The sequence below is a fragment of the Dioszegia hungarica genome (genome assembly GCF_025882075.1).
Source record: "Dioszegia hungarica strain PDD-24b-2 chromosome Unknown MKK02contig_8, whole genome shotgun sequence".
Taxonomy (NCBI): Eukaryota; Fungi; Basidiomycota; class Tremellomycetes; order Tremellales; family Bulleribasidiaceae; genus Dioszegia; species Dioszegia hungarica.
In genome coordinates this window covers 624,725-643,197 of record NW_026515770.1, presented here as the reverse complement: position 1 = coordinate 643,197, position 18,473 = coordinate 624,725, and the positions used below count along the sequence as shown (strand labels likewise).

At 58.1% G+C, this 18,473-nt stretch overlaps 6 protein-coding genes across 6 annotated transcripts; 3 read left to right on the top strand and 3 right to left on the bottom strand.

The window, feature by feature from the left end:
* Positions 1-30: 30 nt before the first annotated feature.
* Positions 31-1,769, top strand: MKK02DRAFT_43926 (kinase-like domain-containing protein; the record flags this gene model as incomplete). Its single annotated transcript, XM_053092683.1, has 6 exons — positions 31-606; positions 657-811; positions 858-979; positions 1,027-1,151; positions 1,199-1,633; positions 1,683-1,769. 6 exons carry the CDS (start codon positions 31-33, stop codon positions 1,767-1,769), a joined length of 1,500 nt encoding a protein of 499 aa, XP_052945023.1.
* A 287-nt stretch (positions 1,770-2,056) lies between these two features.
* Positions 2,057-4,796, bottom strand: MKK02DRAFT_32711 (uncharacterized protein; the record flags this gene model as incomplete). The annotated part of the gene is made up of 3 exons (XM_053088560.1): positions 2,057-3,201; positions 3,247-3,512; positions 3,565-4,796. The coding sequence occupies 3 exons, from the start codon at positions 4,794-4,796 to the stop codon at positions 2,057-2,059; spliced, it is 2,643 nt and encodes an 880-aa protein (XP_052945022.1).
* A 663-nt stretch (positions 4,797-5,459) lies between these two features.
* Positions 5,460-9,137, bottom strand: MKK02DRAFT_25911 (uncharacterized protein; the record flags this gene model as incomplete). The annotated part of the gene is made up of 6 exons (XM_053087113.1): positions 5,460-5,861; positions 5,908-6,077; positions 6,121-7,836; positions 7,884-8,502; positions 8,576-8,944; positions 9,027-9,137. The coding sequence occupies 6 exons, from the start codon at positions 9,135-9,137 to the stop codon at positions 5,460-5,462; spliced, it is 3,387 nt and encodes a 1,128-aa protein (XP_052945021.1).
* Positions 9,138-9,497: 360 nt separating this feature from the next.
* Positions 9,498-12,213, top strand: MKK02DRAFT_43923 (uncharacterized protein; the record flags this gene model as incomplete). The annotated part of the gene is made up of 2 exons (XM_053092682.1): positions 9,498-10,292; positions 10,345-12,213. The coding sequence occupies 2 exons, from the start codon at positions 9,498-9,500 to the stop codon at positions 12,211-12,213; spliced, it is 2,664 nt and encodes an 887-aa protein (XP_052945020.1).
* Positions 12,214-12,628: 415 nt separating this feature from the next.
* MKK02DRAFT_43922 (uncharacterized protein) lies at positions 12,629-15,328 on the top strand (the record flags this gene model as incomplete). The annotated part of the gene is made up of 10 exons (XM_053092681.1): positions 12,629-12,647; positions 12,721-12,778; positions 12,835-12,982; positions 13,030-13,078; positions 13,125-13,511; positions 13,555-13,868; positions 13,916-14,264; positions 14,317-14,566; positions 14,618-14,759; positions 14,810-15,328. The coding sequence occupies 10 exons, from the start codon at positions 12,629-12,631 to the stop codon at positions 15,326-15,328; spliced, it is 2,235 nt and encodes a 744-aa protein (XP_052945019.1).
* A 570-nt stretch (positions 15,329-15,898) lies between these two features.
* On the bottom strand, positions 15,899-18,123 carry MKK02DRAFT_43921 (uncharacterized protein; the record flags this gene model as incomplete). The annotated part of the gene is made up of 3 exons (XM_053092680.1): positions 15,899-17,258; positions 17,324-17,701; positions 17,747-18,123. 3 exons carry the CDS (start codon positions 18,121-18,123, stop codon positions 15,899-15,901), a joined length of 2,115 nt encoding a protein of 704 aa, XP_052945018.1.
* Positions 18,124-18,473: the final 350 nt, after the last annotated feature.

Here is an 18,473-nt window from a genome sequence, read left to right as displayed (position 1 = left end):
CACGGTGCTCGAACAGTTCAAGTCGTCGTCATGCCCGGCCTACCCTTGCTCAGCAAACCCTCCCCTTCCTCCGGCTCGTCCTCCATCCCCGCCTCATCATCAGCATCCTCCATCACCTCTCAACCGTTCGGCTCGAAATCACTACAGAGAAAACGGCCCGTCGGGCTCTCCATCGCCCCCTCTATAGAGGCCTCGCGTGCACCGCCCGCCCTTCCCTTGAGCGGCAGCACAAAGGATGGGCCCTCTGGCCTGTCCGAGGCTGAGAAGCTGCGTCAGGATATCGCACGCCTGCAGCTCTCGTCGTCTCAGTCTGGTGGGGATAGGTCTCCCGATTCGGGCCCTAATTCGCCTTCAACGTCGTCGCCTACTGGTCAACCGTTGACACCGACAACGCTGAGCCATAGCGACTCGTCCAGCAGCGCAAAGGTGGTGGACAAGGCGAGGAAGAAGAAGGATGGGACAAAGAAGAAGGGAAAGACGGATAAGGATGGGCTTGATCTGGTCAAGGATGAGGATCTGGAGATTCTGGCGGATCTCGGAGCGGGGAATGGAGGATCAGTGACGAAGGTGTGGAACAAGAAGAGGGGGTGTATCATGGCGAGAAAGGTGAGCTAAGATTCTCTGCCAGATGTGCGAGCTTAAAGCTCACCATGCAGCTGATTCTGGTGGACGCCAAACCGTCCGTGCGAAAGCAAATCCTCCGAGAGCTGCAGATCATGAATGACTGCAACTCGCCATACATTGTCGGATACTATGGCTGTTTCCTGGTGGAAGTGCATGTTGGAGTGGTGATGGAAGCCATGGATGCTGGGTGAGCTTTCTCCGCCGCTCGTACGCAGCACGAGCTCACACATCAGCTCCTTGGACGATATCTGCCGCAAAAACGGCGCGATACCCATCAACGTTGTCGGCAAGGTAGCAGAGGCGGTCCTAAGGGGACTGATGTACCTGTATGATGTGCATCGGATCATCCATCGAGGTGAGCTCCCGTTATTGCACAATATGGAGGGTACGCTGACTGGGCAGATATCAAACCCTCAAATATTCTCGCAAATACCAAAGGCGAAATCAAAATCTGCGACTTTGGCGTCTCTGGCGAATTGATCAACTCGATCGCAAACACCTTTGTCGGAACCAGTACATACATGAGTGTGAGTTACTCCAGCTGCATTGGATCTCGGCTATAGCTTACATCCAGCCCGAGCGAATCCAAGGTGCCCCATATACCATCAAATCCGATGTCTGGTCTCTCGGCATCTCCCTCATCGAGCTGGCTACCGGCCGCTTCCCCTTCCAGGACTCCAACGAGGCTACCGACTCGGAAGGCGAGGACTCGGACGAGGAGGAACAGACACACGATCCCGATCCTACCCTTCCGGTCTCATTCCGTCGACCTCAGCTACCCGAGAAGAGCAATACCACGCCCAAGGCGAAAAAGTCAAAGAAGGCCGGCGTATCACTCGGCGGTGGCGGACATACCATGAGCATCCTGGATCTCCTGCAGCACATCGTCAATGAGCCAGCGCCGAGGCTGGTCAGTCGGAAGAGAAAGTTCCCGGAGGAGGCTCAGCTTTTCGTTGAGGGATGTCTGGATAAGGACCCAGCGAAGCGGAGTTCGCCACAGGAGTTGCTGGTATGTTGTCCAGTCAAGTTGTGCAATAAGGATTCAGGCTAATGAGCAGGCGTCAGAGTGGATCACCGGATCAACAATGACACCGGCGGACTTGCAGGAGTGGGCCAAAAGCCTAGCGGGATCGACGGAGACATGAGCTGGTTCCACGTACGCTTTCTGTCCTCATTGTCAGGCCCAAGTCCATACCGGCTGGCGGCATTTGTACATAGCGAACCCCCTTGAGTGTTCCGCATCATGACACGGGGAAGACTATACACGATCTCGGCATGAAATGACATGATCAATGCTCCCCCTTCTGACAACTTGATTCGACTGACAAAGTCAAAATACTGATTGGAAAGTCCTTGCCCTGCGGAGCTACTAATACATCATCGACCCTAACAGATGCACGATACCGTCACTATTCACATTCCACAAGTCTCTCTACGACTCGAGGCGTAGCGGTCTGCGCCGCAACCTCTTGATTGGCAACCTTTCCCCCTCTGATTCGTTCTGCGCTGTATCCTCCTCCTCCAGCTCCCGCTTCACCCCACTTACGACTCCTCGTGGCAGCTTGAGCCGGATCTTCAGATCCGAGCTTGGCGAAGGCACCATCAACTCCGGCTCCGCCGTGTCTCTGGCTGACTCTACCTTCACCTTCAACCTCTGATCCGACAGGTCGCCTGTTTCGTACTCCTGTGGATCCTTGTCTGGGACACCACTGGAACCCGAGGATGAATAGTTCGACGCCGGACTTGGACTTGACTGCTGAGCAGAAGCCAGGGACTTGGGTGACGACCTGCTCGCTGGACCTGGCACTGGCGGAGTGGCCAATCTCGCCGACGGGCGAATCTCGCAGGTACCCGTCGAGATGGACTGTACGACCGCATCCGCCATAGCTGCGATATCGATGGGGGAGTCTATTTTGCCATCGCTGGAGGCAATGATGGAGTGACCAAGTGTGCCGCGGGTGGATCCAGCACGAGTCGGGCTGGTCGGTGGCGAGAAGGGAGTGCTACTAGATCCTCGGAGTTGTGCTGCCGATTCCAGCTTGATTGCCGCTCGCATCTGCTTGGCGATTGCCTTGACGTCCATTGTGGCGTTGCACTCGGCACCACTGGTCGGTGACGGACGACCGCCGAGGGGTTCCGCTGTGTCTGACTTAATCGCTGCAGCGCCTGCTACCGCCCGCCTGACGACTTCACTGATGACCCTTCCCGCCACTCGCTTTCCCAGAGCGTCCTTGGCCCGCCGTGACCTCTCGCTCCGCGTCATTGTCCCCACTGATCCTTCACTCGAAAGAGACGATACTCGCCCCACCCGCACTTTGAGCGAAGTCTGAGAAGCTCCGCTCTTGCTTCGCGATGGCTCACCATAATAGGGCAATACCACCGGTGTGTGGGAGCCAGGAAGGAGGTACGGTGGAATGGGGCGGATGACAGTGTCATCTTCTGGTAACGGTGGAGGCGTGTGGGAAGGGGGTTCGAAGTGGATCAAGCCGGGAACGAAATCGTCTGGGGTGACCAGGGGATGACGGCGGGAGATATGCGCCATCAGTGAGGGGAACGTAGGGCCTTCGAACAGGCAATCTGGCTGTCAGCGACGGTAGATAAGAGCGAGAGGAGCGATCGTACCGAAAGGACACCGAGCGCAGAACTCGCCCATGTGCTCTACAAGCGCGTGGCGGTACATCCTTTCTTTGTCCAGGTAGCCTTTGTTGCAGTCGCCCCAGTGACATCCGTACTCCGCCTTCTTCGACTTCCCGCCATCGGCTAGTCCTATGCTAGGGGCCCGCAAAGGGGCAGCGAGGGGCTTGATGTGCGCTTGGAGAATGTGCTTCTCTAGCAAACCCCACGAGTTGAGCACAGCACGACATGGACCCCAGCGGCAGTAAGTGGGGCTGAGGGGTCAGTGTCTGCCTGATCGGCTTGTCATACAGTCATGTGACCTACCGAGCATGCACAAAGACCTGCAACTGAATCCGCCTCCGCCTCGCCGGGTCTTCCTTCGCGTGCTCCCTCTCCACTCTCAGCCGCGCAGCCTCTGTATCTGCCTCCCTCGTGACCGTCTCTGCGCGCCGATTTCGGTTCGCCACTTGCTCATTCCTCCGAGTCGCAGCATCGGCCAACCCCTTCCTCGCAGCGTTGATGGCTGCCTCTTGTTCCCTCAAGAGCGCCAGGCGCCGTCGCTCGTCCAAGTGAGGCGGCGACAGGCCCACTCCAGGTGCTACACCCAGTTTGTGGACAGAGACGGCCGTGCTCCTGCGTGCTGAACAGGCGTCAAACCCGAACGTCGGATCCGCCCTCATCGAATGTGAAGAGGGACGATGTTCATGTGGAAGAGGTGCAAGATGGCGAGGGAAGATATGATCAGGGAGAGCTGGCGCGTAAGAATGCTCGCGCAAATGAGGGTCCTGGTGAGCATATTCCCGGCGTTCCTGATAGTGCTGGTCTTGACATTGTTGCTCCCTGTACGCCAGCTCGGCGCGGTTTCTCTCATTCATCCTCTCGTACTGCGCCTCCATGGCAAGCTCGCGATCGCGCTGCTGCTGCTTGGAGCGCCACTTGGCATCTCGCTGAGCGCCCTTGCTCAGCCCGTACCCCTCGAAGAATATGTCGGGCGACGCATCGCGATACTCGCTGGGTGGTCGGCGGGGATCACGCTGCTGTACGTACTCGGCTCGTGCCGCCGCTGGAGACTGAGATCTTGGCGGTGGACCCCTCGATATGGGTCGAGGGGGATAAGAGCGGGGTTGATAGAGATCTTCCTGGCGGATCTGAAATCGGCCGTGTTGTGCGATCGCGTTTGAGGTGGGACGTCCTTTGATCGGCGGCTGAGAACGGACAGCGGGGATGGGAAGGTACCGGTCGGACGGCGGTCGATCATATGGCCCAGGGCGTGAATGAGCGCGGGAGGAGTACTGCGCTGGTCGCGGCGCAGGGGCGTGGGTCTGGTACCGATGTAAGAGGGAATGAGGGGAAGGGGAGCGGTGGTCAGTCCAGGGTGGCGGGATGTGCGATGGGGTCAGGCGGGGCTGATGATTCGGTGACTTGGGAGGTGCGGTAGACATTGGACGGGGCTGAAGGAGTCGAGAAGGGTAGACATTCGACCCCAGAGGAGAGGGACCACGATGTACTGCACGGAAGGCGGGACAGGGATCATGAAGGAGAGTACCGGCACTCATGATCAGTGTGTTGAGCAGTGCTCGGGGGTACACGGTGTGTTTGTGGGACTGGATCTAGATCTGATACTGTGTTCTGCGATTGAGGTTGAGATCGAGATCGGGATTCAGGAATGAACAAAGAAATCGTAAATCCGAGGGGGATCGCCTTCTTATATACCCGTTTCTTCCCGTCTCCCCTTGAGCGATACCCCTGAAAGACCAGCACAAGCGTTGACAAAAGATCGTCGATGGCGGTGAACAAAGGAAAGGGATAGCTGTGATATTAGTTTCGGCATGGTGTGCTTTTACAAAAGCGGGGGTGAGAAGGTCAGGGAGGCGGGACGACAAAGGAGATGCGCGGCGTTATTGGCTGAGGCGTTTGAGTGCGTTGGAGGCGATCGCCTTGAGACTGTACGCTCGTTTCAAGCTCCCTCTGAGCGCGAGGGGCTTGGAACGAGCGTATTGAGACTGCCAGTATCGCTTTAAATGCTGCGAACCGTAGCGTCACATTCGTCTACTTTACACTGTTTTCAGCGCTGTATTGCCAGGATCATCCAGAAGTTAGGGTCAGTATATACGAGCAGTTGTTGATCAGTAGCGGCGTAGTACCACCCGCGTACGTATACATGTCCTAGTTGACACCGAGATCGCCGCTACTCATAATCGACCCCTCATCTGGCCCCGCTAATCAGCCTTCTGCTTCTTGGCCCCACCCCTCCTCTGCCCTCCCTGCTCCTCCGCAAACTTCCTCTTCTGCCCTTCCTTCCTCAACGTATTCCTCCTCTCCTCCTTGACTTTCCTCTCCCTCCCCTCATCCCTATTCTTACTCTCCTTCCTATGCCCCTCTTTCCGCTCCTCCTGCTTCTCTTTCCGCCTCGCCACCTTATCCTTCCGCAGCGACTGCATCTGCTGCAGGAGCGCCACCGCCTTCTTTTCATTATCGTCCATAATGACCGCGCGGGATTGGAGGTACGTCGGTTTGGTCTGTTTCGCGACGGATTTGGTTTTGGACGCAAAGGGGAGTGAGGCCTCGAGTTTTCGGGGTACTTTGAGAGTGTTGAAGCGACGGGTCGTCCGTTCTACTTTCTACCATAGATCAGCTCTGTCCTTGCGAGATCGATGTAAATCATACCTTGTATGCCGAGTTGGGGTCCAAGGGCGTCGCGACACCCTCGTCTCGCCTGATCTGACCCGTCAAGCGCATCCCCTTCCATTCGCCCTTGTCCGCAAGGAGGAGCGACGTGACTGGGTTGTACAGCTTCTTCGGTTCGATAGAGTACCAAGCTCGCAGGAAGACAATATCTGCACGTCAACGACAGCCCAGCCTTACAAGCAGACAACTCACCAGACATCAAGATCTTATCCTCAAACGTAGCTCTGTACGACCCTTCCGGCTTGCTCAGCGCCCGCTTCACCTGACCCCTAATACCCGAGACCGTCTTGATATTCGCCCCCTCAAACTTGGCCACCTCCAACTGCGACCCAAACATATCCTTGACAAAGGCCGTATTCTTGAAGATCTTATACGGTACACCGGTCAATTTGAGCTTCTTGACAATCTTGGTGGTCCGGTCGATATCGAGTACGACGCCGGTGGCTGAAATGCGGAATCCGGGTGTGCCGGCCGAGAGGGAGTTGAAAGCGCAAAAGGCGGTATTGGGGGCCGAGACGGGTCCGAAGAAGGTAGCGTAGCAGTGCATGTGCTCCGGCGTGTATTTGAGGAATCGGTTCCGGATAGAGTGGTCGTCGAGGTGGTAGATAGGCATAGACTGGAATCGACGCCAGCCGAGGGAGAAGATGATGGGATCGTTGGTTTTGAGGGTTCGGGTGAACCAACGATGTCGCTTGATACGGACCGTCACGTACCCGAACCGCTCTTCGGCCGCGAGGAGACCGCCGACGATGATGGGGTATGCGGGGTTGAAGTGCTCCACCATCTCGCAGGGCACATTCTCGATCTCGAGCCGGACATACGAGCCGGCTCGGTATCCCTCAATCTGGGCCCGCGCCTCGTTCTCCAACCCCTCAAACTCCGCCTCGTTCAGCTGGCGCTGCTTGGCAAATTCGGCCTTTTGGGCGTCGTAAAAGTCCATCTTGCCCTCGTCGTCCGAGTCCGAGTAGGTTTCGTCGAATTTGGCCGCTAGTGCCGCCTTTTTTCGCTCCATCGCCGAATCTCGCGTCTTGGCGAGGTCCTCGGTCGGCTTGACACCGACGTACGGGACGTCCTCGCCGTCCTCTCCTCCCTCGACATCCTCAAAGTCGGCATCTCCCGCATCATCCTCATACGCCTGTCCCTCCTGGTCTACCTCGCCGACCGGACCACTGATAAACAGACCCCGAAGCGACTCCAGCATAGTCTCATCCGACCATTTCGCCTTCAGCGCTTCGGCATCCACGCTCTCCTTCAACTGATCCCCATCGTCACCCTCGGCACCGCTCCGGGACACCTTGTAGAACCCATCCCGCGCCATCAGAGACGACTCGGCGCCCGCTGACGAAGCCTCCGTCTTACCCGCGGCAATCTCCTCGGGGCTCAAATCCGAGTTGTAGATGAGCGACATGAGGTCCCACCGGCGCGTCATGCGTTCGGTAAAGCCCGTGGCGGCCCGAGCCGAGAGACTAGTCTTCCACTTGGGTACTTCCTCCTCCTCGTCCTCCTCGTCCCCGGAGTAGTCGTCGTCCAGGTCGAGCCGCTTCCCGTCCTGCTCAAACCCGGTGGCAAGATCGAGATCGTTCTCCGACCCCGAATCCGCAAAGTCGACCTCCCCATCTTGCTCATCCTCCTCATCGCCGATAGCCATCCCCTCCCCATCAGACGTAAAGTCATCCTCATCGATATCCTCCCCGTCCTCCTCGTCATCGTACTCCTCGTCTGTGGCGACACCGAGCATTGGTCCGCCATTCCGAGGTTCCGCCCGTCTCCGCTGGCGACCAGCAGGAGCCTCGAGAGGTGCCGATGACGAGCCGAAGAGACGAATCTGGGATGAGTCGATGCCGTCCGCAAATGTCCGCGTGGCGTCCTGCAGGTCGAGCACCATCTGTTCGCCTTCGCCTTGTGGTTCTGTCAGGTGAGCTTGAGTATTCGTCATCACGCATATGATAACTCACGATCGCCACCCCTCGAGAAGCTCCCCGGGACATTCACATACACCGCATCCTTGTCATACATGACACCTCCCACATCCGACATTGGCGCATGTATGAGTTTTGCCTTTTCGCCCATCTTCCGCCTCCGCTCGCTTTCGAGCGTTGGTAGAGGACACGGATCCGCCAGCCTCTCCACTGTCCGCACCTCCAGATCCCCCGCTCCTGGTATATGCACCTTTGCATTCCGCGCGGGCAGGTTCGGACCCCTGAGATACCCGTAGAGCGTAATGGTCCGGTCCATCTTTGGGTTGGCTCGAAGCCCTTCTCGGCTGGTGAGATCCTGGAGACGGTCGGCGATGAGATAAGGGTGTTGATTCCGGAAGATGAGGGGACGGAACTTCATGACTGAGATGAAGCGTGAGAGGAGATTGATTTCGGTATCGGGATACCGGCCATTGATGACGCCCGAGAGGGAGAAGAGCTTGGCGCCCTGGTAGATTTCCGTCCAGAAACGGTGCTTGAGCCGCTTCTTGGTATCTTTGAGGGTGGACTGCTTTTTGATGAGGTCGAGATGGGTGAGGAGACCGAGGACTTTGGGGAAACCGTGCGATTGAAGGATATTGAGGAATTCAAAGGTTTCCTAAATCTCAGCTCGATCCTTCGCTTGGACGTACCATCTCAAACCCGAAACTTCCGTCAATCATCAAAAGCACCAGATCCACGACCTTGCCCAGATCAATCATGCTGTTCAAGTCGTTTCCGCACTCCACAAAGGTGATACGCCGGGTCTTGCCAGAGACGACGGTGATCGGTCCAAGAGGCTGATTGAGCGAATGCTTGGTGAACCGCTTGACGAGGGAGCGGAGGAGTGTCGACTTGCCGACTCCTGGAGGACCAACGAGACCGACAATGATGGGTGGAGGCGGGACACGTCCCTCATTCATCCCCTTGCCCTTCTCGCCCGTGACCTTGCGCTCATCCGGATTCCGATTGACGAGCGGGACGTGGAGCCGCTTTTGGTCCTTCTCGGCGGTCCGACGAGCAGCGCGATCTGCGGAGCGGAAAGAGGCACCAATGAAAGCCTAGTTGTCAGTATGGCTTCTTTGACCTATGCTCGCTTGGTTCGCCTTGCCTGTCGCCTCCTTCATCTTAGATGCCACTCACCTTTGGGTTGTAGCTCTGCCCTCCTGATCGATCCACGCCCTTTGCCGCATCTTTCTTCTCGAGCTTCTTACCCGCTGAAGCCTTGTGGTGTGGCTTATGAGGCTTCTCCATGGTGTGTATAGATCTATGATGGTCAAAGGCAAGCTCAGTGCAAGCATAGCCATGAGGTGGACCTCTTTTGGCTTGAAATCTTCCACCAGCCAAGCCGCTTACGTACAGACACGTCGGACAACGCCGAGCCAGTCAAGTGTAATTCATCCCCCCCCCCCCTTTTAGAGCCACTCTCAGCCAGAGATCAACTTGCCGTTGGACCTTCCTCCGCACGCTCTCCTGCTCGACTCCTGCCTCCACTTGGCACGTCCACCTCGGCCTCACCTGCCCGACGCTCAGCGAGAGTAGCAGAGCCTGGTAAGTATAGCCTCGCACCCTCTTTATCAGGCTGCGATAGGCTGACGAGTGAGGGAAGGCACCATGTCGGGCATCAAAATAAAACTTTCCCTCTCGGGTGCGTCCCTCGCTGGGCTCCAGGCGAGCGCATCCGCCCCGACTGCGACAAGCAAGGGGAAGGGCAAGGTGAGCGTCGGCTTCGACGCTACTGCTGGAACTTCGACGCCAAGTAGTGCATACTCAAATGGTCACGTCGCCACCCACAATGGCTCTGAATGGGGTAATGGCTTCCCCGCATCAGCCGGTCCTTCTCGGCAGTCCAACTCCCTCGGTCCTGCCTTCTCCCCTCACACCCCCGTATCCACCGCCTCCAAAGCGCCCAAAGGATCCGGTACTCCTAAATCTTCCCCCAAACCTAAAGCCCGCTCAAAAGCAAAGAGCAAGCTCGGCCGCCTCCCGAAATCCCATACTCATGCTCGACAGTCCCAATCCGCCCCAAACCGTCCGACCGCTATACCCTCGCATGTATATTCTGGACCATCGACACCACTCGCGTCTCCGGGTCAGATGGCGCCCCCTCCTTTGCCGTTCATGACTGGAGGCGCGGGGACACCTTCACCAGCGCCGGAATCACGGTTTCCTTCCGGCACGGTCTCGCCTGGCGGGTGGGACGATGTGGATGTCAAGGAGGAGATGGATATAGATGGGGAGGGGTACGAGGGGTCTCCGGATCCGCTGTCCCTGCCGGCTACTCCGGCGGATGAGGAGGGCAGGACGCCTCATGGAAGAGGCAGGGCTGCCACGAAGTGGGTCAGGCTAAGGAAACCGCTCAAGGAGTTGTTGGGGAAGATTATGGTCGAGCTGAGGCGAAGGGATGAGGTGAGCTAGCCAGATGACGGAGGGGTTATAGGAATAAAGCTCACTAGAACAGTACGCCCTCTTCTCGGAGCCGGTCAACATTGAGGACTTTCCCACTTACCTCGCCATTATCGGCGGCGCCGACAAGATGATGGACCTGTCCACCATGCAGAACAAAATCGACAATGGCGAGTACCGCACCATCGACGCTATGGAGGCCGACCTCCGTCTCCTCGTATCCGCCGCCCAGACCTTCAATCCCGCCGGAACCGTCCCGTACCGCTCTGCCAACACCGTCCTGACCTACGGACTGAAGCATATCGAGCGGTACCGCCCACTCGTCATCACTCCCTCCCCTTCCCCTGTTCGCGAGACCACCAGCACGCCCGGCCGGTTCCAAAGCGTCGACGCGGACGGCGAGCCCATCGATCCCACGCCGGTCGAGGTGGAGATCCCCCCTACCTCGCGCATTCCTGTTGAGATGCTCGAGTACCCCTCCAACTCTCTCGTTGGTCTTGCGGTCGGATGGAACCTCAACGGCGGAAAGAAGGTGTATATCAAGCGGGAGCTGCGTACGCGAGAGCGTTTCTCGGGCAAATGGCGGCACTTCGACTATGACGGTACGCGGAACCTGGCGGAGATGGACGATGTGCATACCGTGCTCGCTCCTACGGCGCCAAAAACGGCGCGGACCGTCCTTGATTGGAAAGGTCTGAGGAGGGAGGGTGGATGGTGGGACTGGCCAGGCGTCGGAGGGGTGTACGGTCAGCCGCCTGTTCCTTTCACGAGAAATCCCGTACGGCCCCCACTCCCGACGCGCGAGCTGGACGCGATGGAATGGGGCGTGTACCCCGATATCCAGCAGGAGCGGCTCGAGCACTCGCGCCGGCGGACGCACGAGGCAGCGGGGTCGGGAGAGGTGCTTTCGAGTCAGAGGGTAGTCGAGCTGGGGGAGGAGGTGCTGGACGAACAGCTTCGGCCGACTATTGTCCGGGACAAGGGGCTGAAGCGGAAGCGGGAACCAGGAGGGGTGGCCAAGGCGGGAGATAATGGGTATATTAACACGTATGACGCCAGGCGGCCGGGCGAGTATTTGAGGGATATGGAGGATGGGGATCTGAGGGGAGAGGCGTATCGGACCTCAGTACGGAAATTCCTAGAAGGGGCACTGGCGAGCGCCAAATCTACCGGGGAGGCGAAACTGGGCGAGGCGGAGGGCCTTGAGGAGCTCCAGCGGTATATCCAACAAGACTATAATGGGGGCGTCCTCACTCCGACTATCGAACCCATCACCCGCCGGACAGTCTTATCTCTGCAAAACCTCGCCGACCCCACCTCACCTTCCGCTCAAGATCAAGATCAAGATCACGACCTCATCCCCTCCTCCCAGATGCGTCGGATCGCCGCCTCCTCCCACGCTCGCATGAACCTCCGATACCTCCTTCGCGCGGCGAACCCGCTTGACATCGCGCCGTTCATTCGGGCACCGCAGGAGTTCGGCCTGCCAAGCACGCACGCGGGGATGGACGGCGGTCTGAAGTGGGTGTCGACGGAGCTTGAGGCGATGGACAGGGAGCAGAGGAGGGCGGCCCCGAGTCAAAAGTCGGAGCGGGAGGAGGTCAAGGAAGAAGAGGAAGAGCGGGTTTCACCAGCCAAGAAGGCTCGGACAGGCACGGAAGCGGACACGGACACGGACGGACCAGGTGCCCGCGAGGCATCATCTCCCCTCTCGACTGCACCTTCTACACCAATTCCCGCCACCGCCACCGCCACATCCACAGCCATTCCGCTCGACCGTGCAGAACGGCTCAAGGCGATCCGGCTGGAGATACTTGCCCTGTGCAAATTCTTCCCGCTGACGGGTCTCAAGCCGCTCTCCAAGGCGCTGGCGGACAAGATGTTGCCTGTCAATGTGAGGGGGTTGTTGTCGGCTCCAGAGTAGAGATGGGGGGAGGACATTTTCCGGGCTTAGTCATAGTGTGATCATTAGGAGGTAGCGTATGGTAATTAGCCGACTCCGGATAGCCATGTACCTATGTAGAATCTATCATATGTTGCTTTAGCTGGCAGTCCGGCGGAGAGGAACCCAGGCACATGGGGCCTGCTCTGCGGCACCGTAAGCTTGAAAGTGAGGCAAGCTCCGCGCTGGCACTTGGTTCCGGGGGCTAGCCGATCGAACTTTGGGGCACCTGCCACCTCACCTCAGCATTCCTCATTCCTCACCTATTTTATACGCCACAAGGTCAGGTCAGCCTCTTCTCAGCTTGTGTATCGACTCTCTTCCAGCTATAACTTAAAGACAGGATATCGCAACTAGGCAGATACTCGGAAAATCACAGCAAGAAGTTCCAGCCAAGATGGCAGCTGGATTACTCTGTGAGTTCCCCTCCTTTGGCCCCACTTGATTCCCACGCTCCTTCCATGCGAGCCCGAGCTGATATCTGATAAGGGGACACGGTCCTTATCTTCTGGCGCATGATCATCAACATCTTCTTTAGAGAGATCAGGTGAGCTATCCCCTCCGAACAGCAAGCAGTGTGGACAGAAGAGCTGAGTACGCCAGACCTAGAGGAGCATTCAATATCCCTCGAGATGGGCCCGTGCTCTTCATCTGCGGTCCGCATGCGAACCAGTTCCTGGACCCGCTACTGCTCTTTTCAGAAGTGCGGAAGGAGGCTCAGAGGAGGGTAGCGGTGCTCATTGCTGCCAAGGTGATTTCAAATCGTAGAGCTATGGGGGAGGCTGGCTGATATAGCAGAGTATGCAAAGGAAGTTTGTCGGTATAGCCGCTGGCATGATGGACAGTAGTGAGTCCCCTGGACATGGAGAATCGACATGATGGCTGACTTGCAGTCCCCGTGGCTCGAGCTGCAGACGAGGCCAAAGCAGGCGCCGGCCGGATTCTCCTCTCTTCTACCGACCCCCTCATTGTTACTGGTCTCTCCACGCAATTCACCTCCCAAGTCAAGCCTCGGTCCCAGCTCGTCCTTCCCAAATCTGGCGGATACGCCACAGCGACGGTACACGAGGTCATCTCCGATACGGAGCTCAAGCTCAAGGGGGAATTCGTGGTGGCTGGTAAAGACGCGAGTACGAACGTCAAGGCGTCGTCCAAGCTCAGGGATCAGGGAGGCGAGGGGTGGCAGTACAAGGTGCTTCCATATGTGGATCAGGAGGATACATACGGCGCGGTCTTTCAGCGCTTGAATGAGGGAGGGTGTATCGGGATCTTCCCGGAAGGTTAGTACTGCTTCTTTAGGCGGGGATTCCGCTAATATTCTAGGCGGCTCGCACGATCGGACAGACTTCCTCCCCCTCAAGGCCGGCTTCTCTATCATGGCTCTCGGCGCCATGGCCGCTAATCCCTCCCTGGACGTCAAGCTCGTACCCGTCGGTCTCTCCTATTTCCACCCGCACAAGTTTCGTTCGCGCGCAGTCATCGAGTTCGGCCCGCCAATAAGCGTCCCGCCCGAGATGGTCGAAATGTACAAAGCGGGCGGCGCGCGGAAGCGAGATGCATGTGGTAAGCTGCTTGAGCAGGTACATGATGGGTTGAGGGCGGTGACTCTGCGCGGACCAGATTGGGAGACTATGCAGGTTAGTACAGCTCACCTTAGGTTGGGCATCAAAAGCGGACTTTGTAGGTCATTCAGGCTGCACGAAGGCTGTACCGTACCCCCGGCCAACACCTCACTCTCGGCCAAGTCGTCGAGCTTTCGAAACGCTTCATGGAGGGTTACCTGCACTACCAGCACGAGCCCCGCATCATCGAGCTCCGAAAACGCGTCATTGCATACAACAGACTTCTCCGGGATATGGGAATCGCCGACCACCAAGTCGAGCGCGCGAGTAATCGGAGCATCAAGAGTCTGCTGCTGCTCGTATACCGCACTGGCTTGTTGCTCTGGTGGGGACTGCTCAGTCTTCCGGGGGTGATACTGCACGCGCCGGTCTTTATCCTGGCGAAGCTCATCAGTCGAAAGAAGGCAAAGGGTTGGTTCAAGCCAAGTCCACAGATCAACAAACACAAGCTGATGGATATCAGAGGCGCTGGCGGCATCGACGGTCAAGATCCAGGGGAGGGACGTGCTCGCCACCTGGAAAGTCCTCGTCTCGATGGCGGTCGTCCCCCTGCTCTACGTCTCGTATGGCGCCATCGCTACCTATCTCACCTATCACTACGACCTCTTCCTCGGGTATCAGCGCTACGTACCGCCCGCGCTGGTATTTCTCATTCTGCCTAGTCTGGGATATGCCGCATTGAAGTTTGGCGAGGCTGGAATGGATGTGATGAAGTGAGTTCGATACATCGCTGTCAAGGATGGAGGATGAGCTGACTTGTCCAGGTCTTTACGACCACTTTTCCTTTCGATTGTACCCAACCAACATGAAGTCAATAAACTCCGGCGGATGCGCGAGGGGTTGACGAATGATATCTCGGAGATCATCGATGAGTTTGGACCTCAGCTATACGAGAACTTTAACAAGGTCAGTTGCGTCTATGTCTCACTGCTCAAACAACAAAGCTGATATATCAGGATCGTATGCTCCCCTCCTCCTCGGTGCCCCAGACAGGCCGACACCAGGGCCTCATGTCGCGCAAGGCCCAGGCGTCCGATTCGGTCCTCTCCCACCCCATGCTGTGGCTCGACGAGCGGATATTCGGATGGAACCGATCGGCCGGGCTCGGCCAGTCCGTCTGGGGTGCCCCTTCAGCCGGTCTCGGTCGAGATCGATCTCGCTCCAATCCACCTACCGCCCCCTCCTCCCCGGCCGAAAGTGACGACGAGCAAGAAGAGGCCGATGTCGACTATGACGACGTGCTCGCTGTCATCGACAATGGCCGGCGGTATTCCGGGAGCAGTGCGGACGGGTGGCCGGAGAGTCCGCGGGGCGGGAGGAAGAGGGGCGGGAAGAGCTACGTGGATATGCAGAATCTGCGGGAAGGCAGAGGGGAGGGGAGCCCGATTGGGATCAAGATGTCGTTGGGGGAGGAGGATGAGGGGAATCGGCTGTTATTGAGGAAGAAAGCGGATGAGGCAAAGGGGTCGCCATGAGGTTGGCTGCCGGCGGGGCTAAGCGAGATTGGCAGGATATACATGCATTTGACTGTATCATAGGATGTAGTCAGTCAGGGCTTTTGGTAATTTGAGATTGGCGAATGCAAATGGTAGAACAAGCTCCAGCCGCTGCAAGGTACAGTCAACTCCCTCTTAACTCATATGCTTTCATAGTAACGCATACCCAATCCCGGGGCCCGATACCCTGCCCGGCACCCTTTCCCCGCCCTCATGACTCATACTTCCTGCCCTACCTATACTCCCCGCGCTCAGGGGCAATATGGGCATGATAAGAGGGAGTTCACTGTAAATCAACCTCTTCGGATCTTTGCCTTCTCGCCGAAAGATCCAACGAGCGGCTCCTAGTTCAAAACTAATGTCAAGCTCATCGAGAAGGAAAGACAGACTCGGGAGCGTCACGGTCACCATCCAGACGTGTACGGAAGTACAGGTACCAGCTTTGACATCAAGCTAAGCATGCCTAGCCAATCATGAACTGTCCGTACCTCCCGTCCGCTCATCCCTCCATAATCAAGACCCCATGTCCAAAACCCCACACCTCAGCGCTCAACACCCCTGCCCGCCTCGCTTCCGTCGCTCAATCTCCGCCTGCAGCCTAAATATCTCCTGCTGCACCCTATCCACCTGCTTCTGCAGAGCCTGCTCTTGACTGGGATAGTCCGACATCATTTGCGTCCACCGGTCGATAGTCTCGAAGTTTGCGAAGAGCTTGGCCTCGAGCTCGGGCAGGCTGAGCTCGGAGTTCCGAGGAGGAATGACTGATTGTGAGGATGATCCGGGGATGTTCGGTTTTTCCTCGGCCGGGGTGTGGGACCGAGGAGTAGGTTGGGAGACTGCAAATGCAGAGGGAGTAGGTGCCGGGGTGGGGGTTTTGCCGGCGGAGACGGGTTTGGCGGCGGGGACGGGAGGTATGGGAGGGACGGTTGTTTTTTGCGCCGAAGATGCATCCGGAGCTGTCCTTGACGAGCTTGGCTCGCCAGGTTGTGCAGCCGGACGTGGTATGGGCGTTCCGGCAGAGGCTGCCGCTCTCGGCTGAGAGCTTGATCCGGACGCAGAGGAAGAGCGCGAGGCCAGCTCCGAAGCCTTTGCCGCCTTCCTCCTCGCCCTTTCCTCCTTGTTTTTCACTCGCTTTGGCCGCCAATCATACTCGTCCGCACCTTCGTCCTGAGGGGCCTCTTCATTCGCCTTTCTCTTCCTCGACGACGCGCCCGCTGGGTTCTCGTGCCGGGGCTTGATGACTCCCGGTTCAAGATCTCGCCGCTCTTCCGCTCCCATATCGTCCATACTGACGTACTTCTCGGGCTGCGTCACCCAAGCCGGCGGGTGCCAGACCTCGCCGGGTTCGAGCTTGGTCATGCAGATAGCATATACGCTACTGCTGGGAGAGGCTACCGCTTCAAGCCGAACGCCAGCCCCATCGATGCGGCGCTGGCTATATTCCAGCCATGTTTTCCGCACCCAATTGATATAGCCCGAGGGTGTGCCGAGACCGCCCTGCTGGTATTTCTTTGGCACACTCTGGGTGTGAATTGCTCGGCCGTTCATTTGCTTCCCTCGGCGGAACGACGCTGGCGTTGTAGGCACTGAAGATGAAGGTCGATCTGCCGAGCCGGAGGAGGATGTTGCAGGCACCGAATTTAAGGGAGAAGGGGGCGGGATGTCGAGATTCCGGACAATCGGAAGAGCGTTCTCGGCAGAGTGGGAGGCGGAAGGGGTAGATGTGCCGCTTGCGGACGGAACCTCTCTTTCCCAATCGACCGCGTAGCCGTCGTCTCTCCAGAAACCTTGGATAGGTCGCTTGCCTGTGGCATGGAGACGGTCGTACGTGGCGAGCCTGAAGTCGGCTCGAGCGATCAGGCGATCCTTGCTAGGGCCTGTATAGCATGCGGCAGGGACGTCGTTCCTCCTGCGACGATCAGCATCCCATCGAGCTCTGCAAGAAATGGTGGACATCAGGCGTAGCCCACTCACATAAATGCCGTAGTCCCCGTCAGCTGCGCCTCTTGGTTCACGGGTACATAGTCCAGCTCCTCTTGAGAGGGCTTTTGGTCCACCTCATCCTCCTGAAGCCCCTCGTCCGCGTCGTGACCCTCCTCTTTGGAAACTTCCTCCCGCTCGGCCTCGGAAGGAATGAGCTGAGCTACAGGAGGCGATGATGGCGGAGGAGAGATGCGACGTCGTGTTATTGGTTTAAAAACGAGCCTGGACGGTTCGGTTGCGGGTGGTGCATGGGGCGCTGGCGGAAGCGAAGGAGGGGGAGGAGGCATAAGGACACGAGCTGGACTCGGCGGTCGAGCGGGAATATGATCAGGTACTCGTGATGCGGTGGGTTGCGAAGGGGTGTACGAGCTGAATGTCATCAACAGGCAGCCCTGCTAGCATGAGGGGAAGAACGCACCGATGCATTCGCCAATTACTCGGCCCTGCCTCTCCTTCTCGGTGGTCCTGCTCGAGAGGAGAGTAGCCAAAAGCGGGTCGCATAGGTAGAGGGACTGGAGCTGTCCCTCCTCTGTCCACAGAGGACCCTCGTCCCCCATCCCCACTACCACCCCAATCCCTACTGCCGCTTCGATCCCCACTACCGCCTCTATTCCCACTACCGCTTCCATCCCGACTACCGCCTCTATCCCCACCGCCGACCCTGTCCCCGCCACCGCCTCTAGGACGACCACCGCCCCTGTCCACACTACCGTCCCGGTCACCGCCATCGCCCCTGCCCCTGCCCCTGCCCCTCCCACGTCCTCGTCCCCGTCCCCGGCCCCGGCCCGCATCCGACGTAGACTGCACTTGGCGGTCCTGTTGAGCCTGTATGCGCTGTAGGCGAAGCTCCTCGCGTCCCTCCTTTGTGTGCGCGAAAGGGATGAGAGCCGGCGGGCCGTTGGTCGCTACGCGCTTGTTTCCGTACCCAAGAGCGTCGCGATCTTCCTTGCGCTGAGGAGGCCCTTGCCCCGAGCCTGGAAGGGGCATTGTTAGTCAAGAAGACTAATGTGTATGTGAAGAGAGAGATGGAGAGATGACGGTCAGCCCGCTGTGTGTGGAAATTTGGGTGGCGCTGGTCGCGTGTTTCAGATTTGGTTCCGGGGCCAATCTGACGTTTTGACATGCACGATCAGCTCCTTCG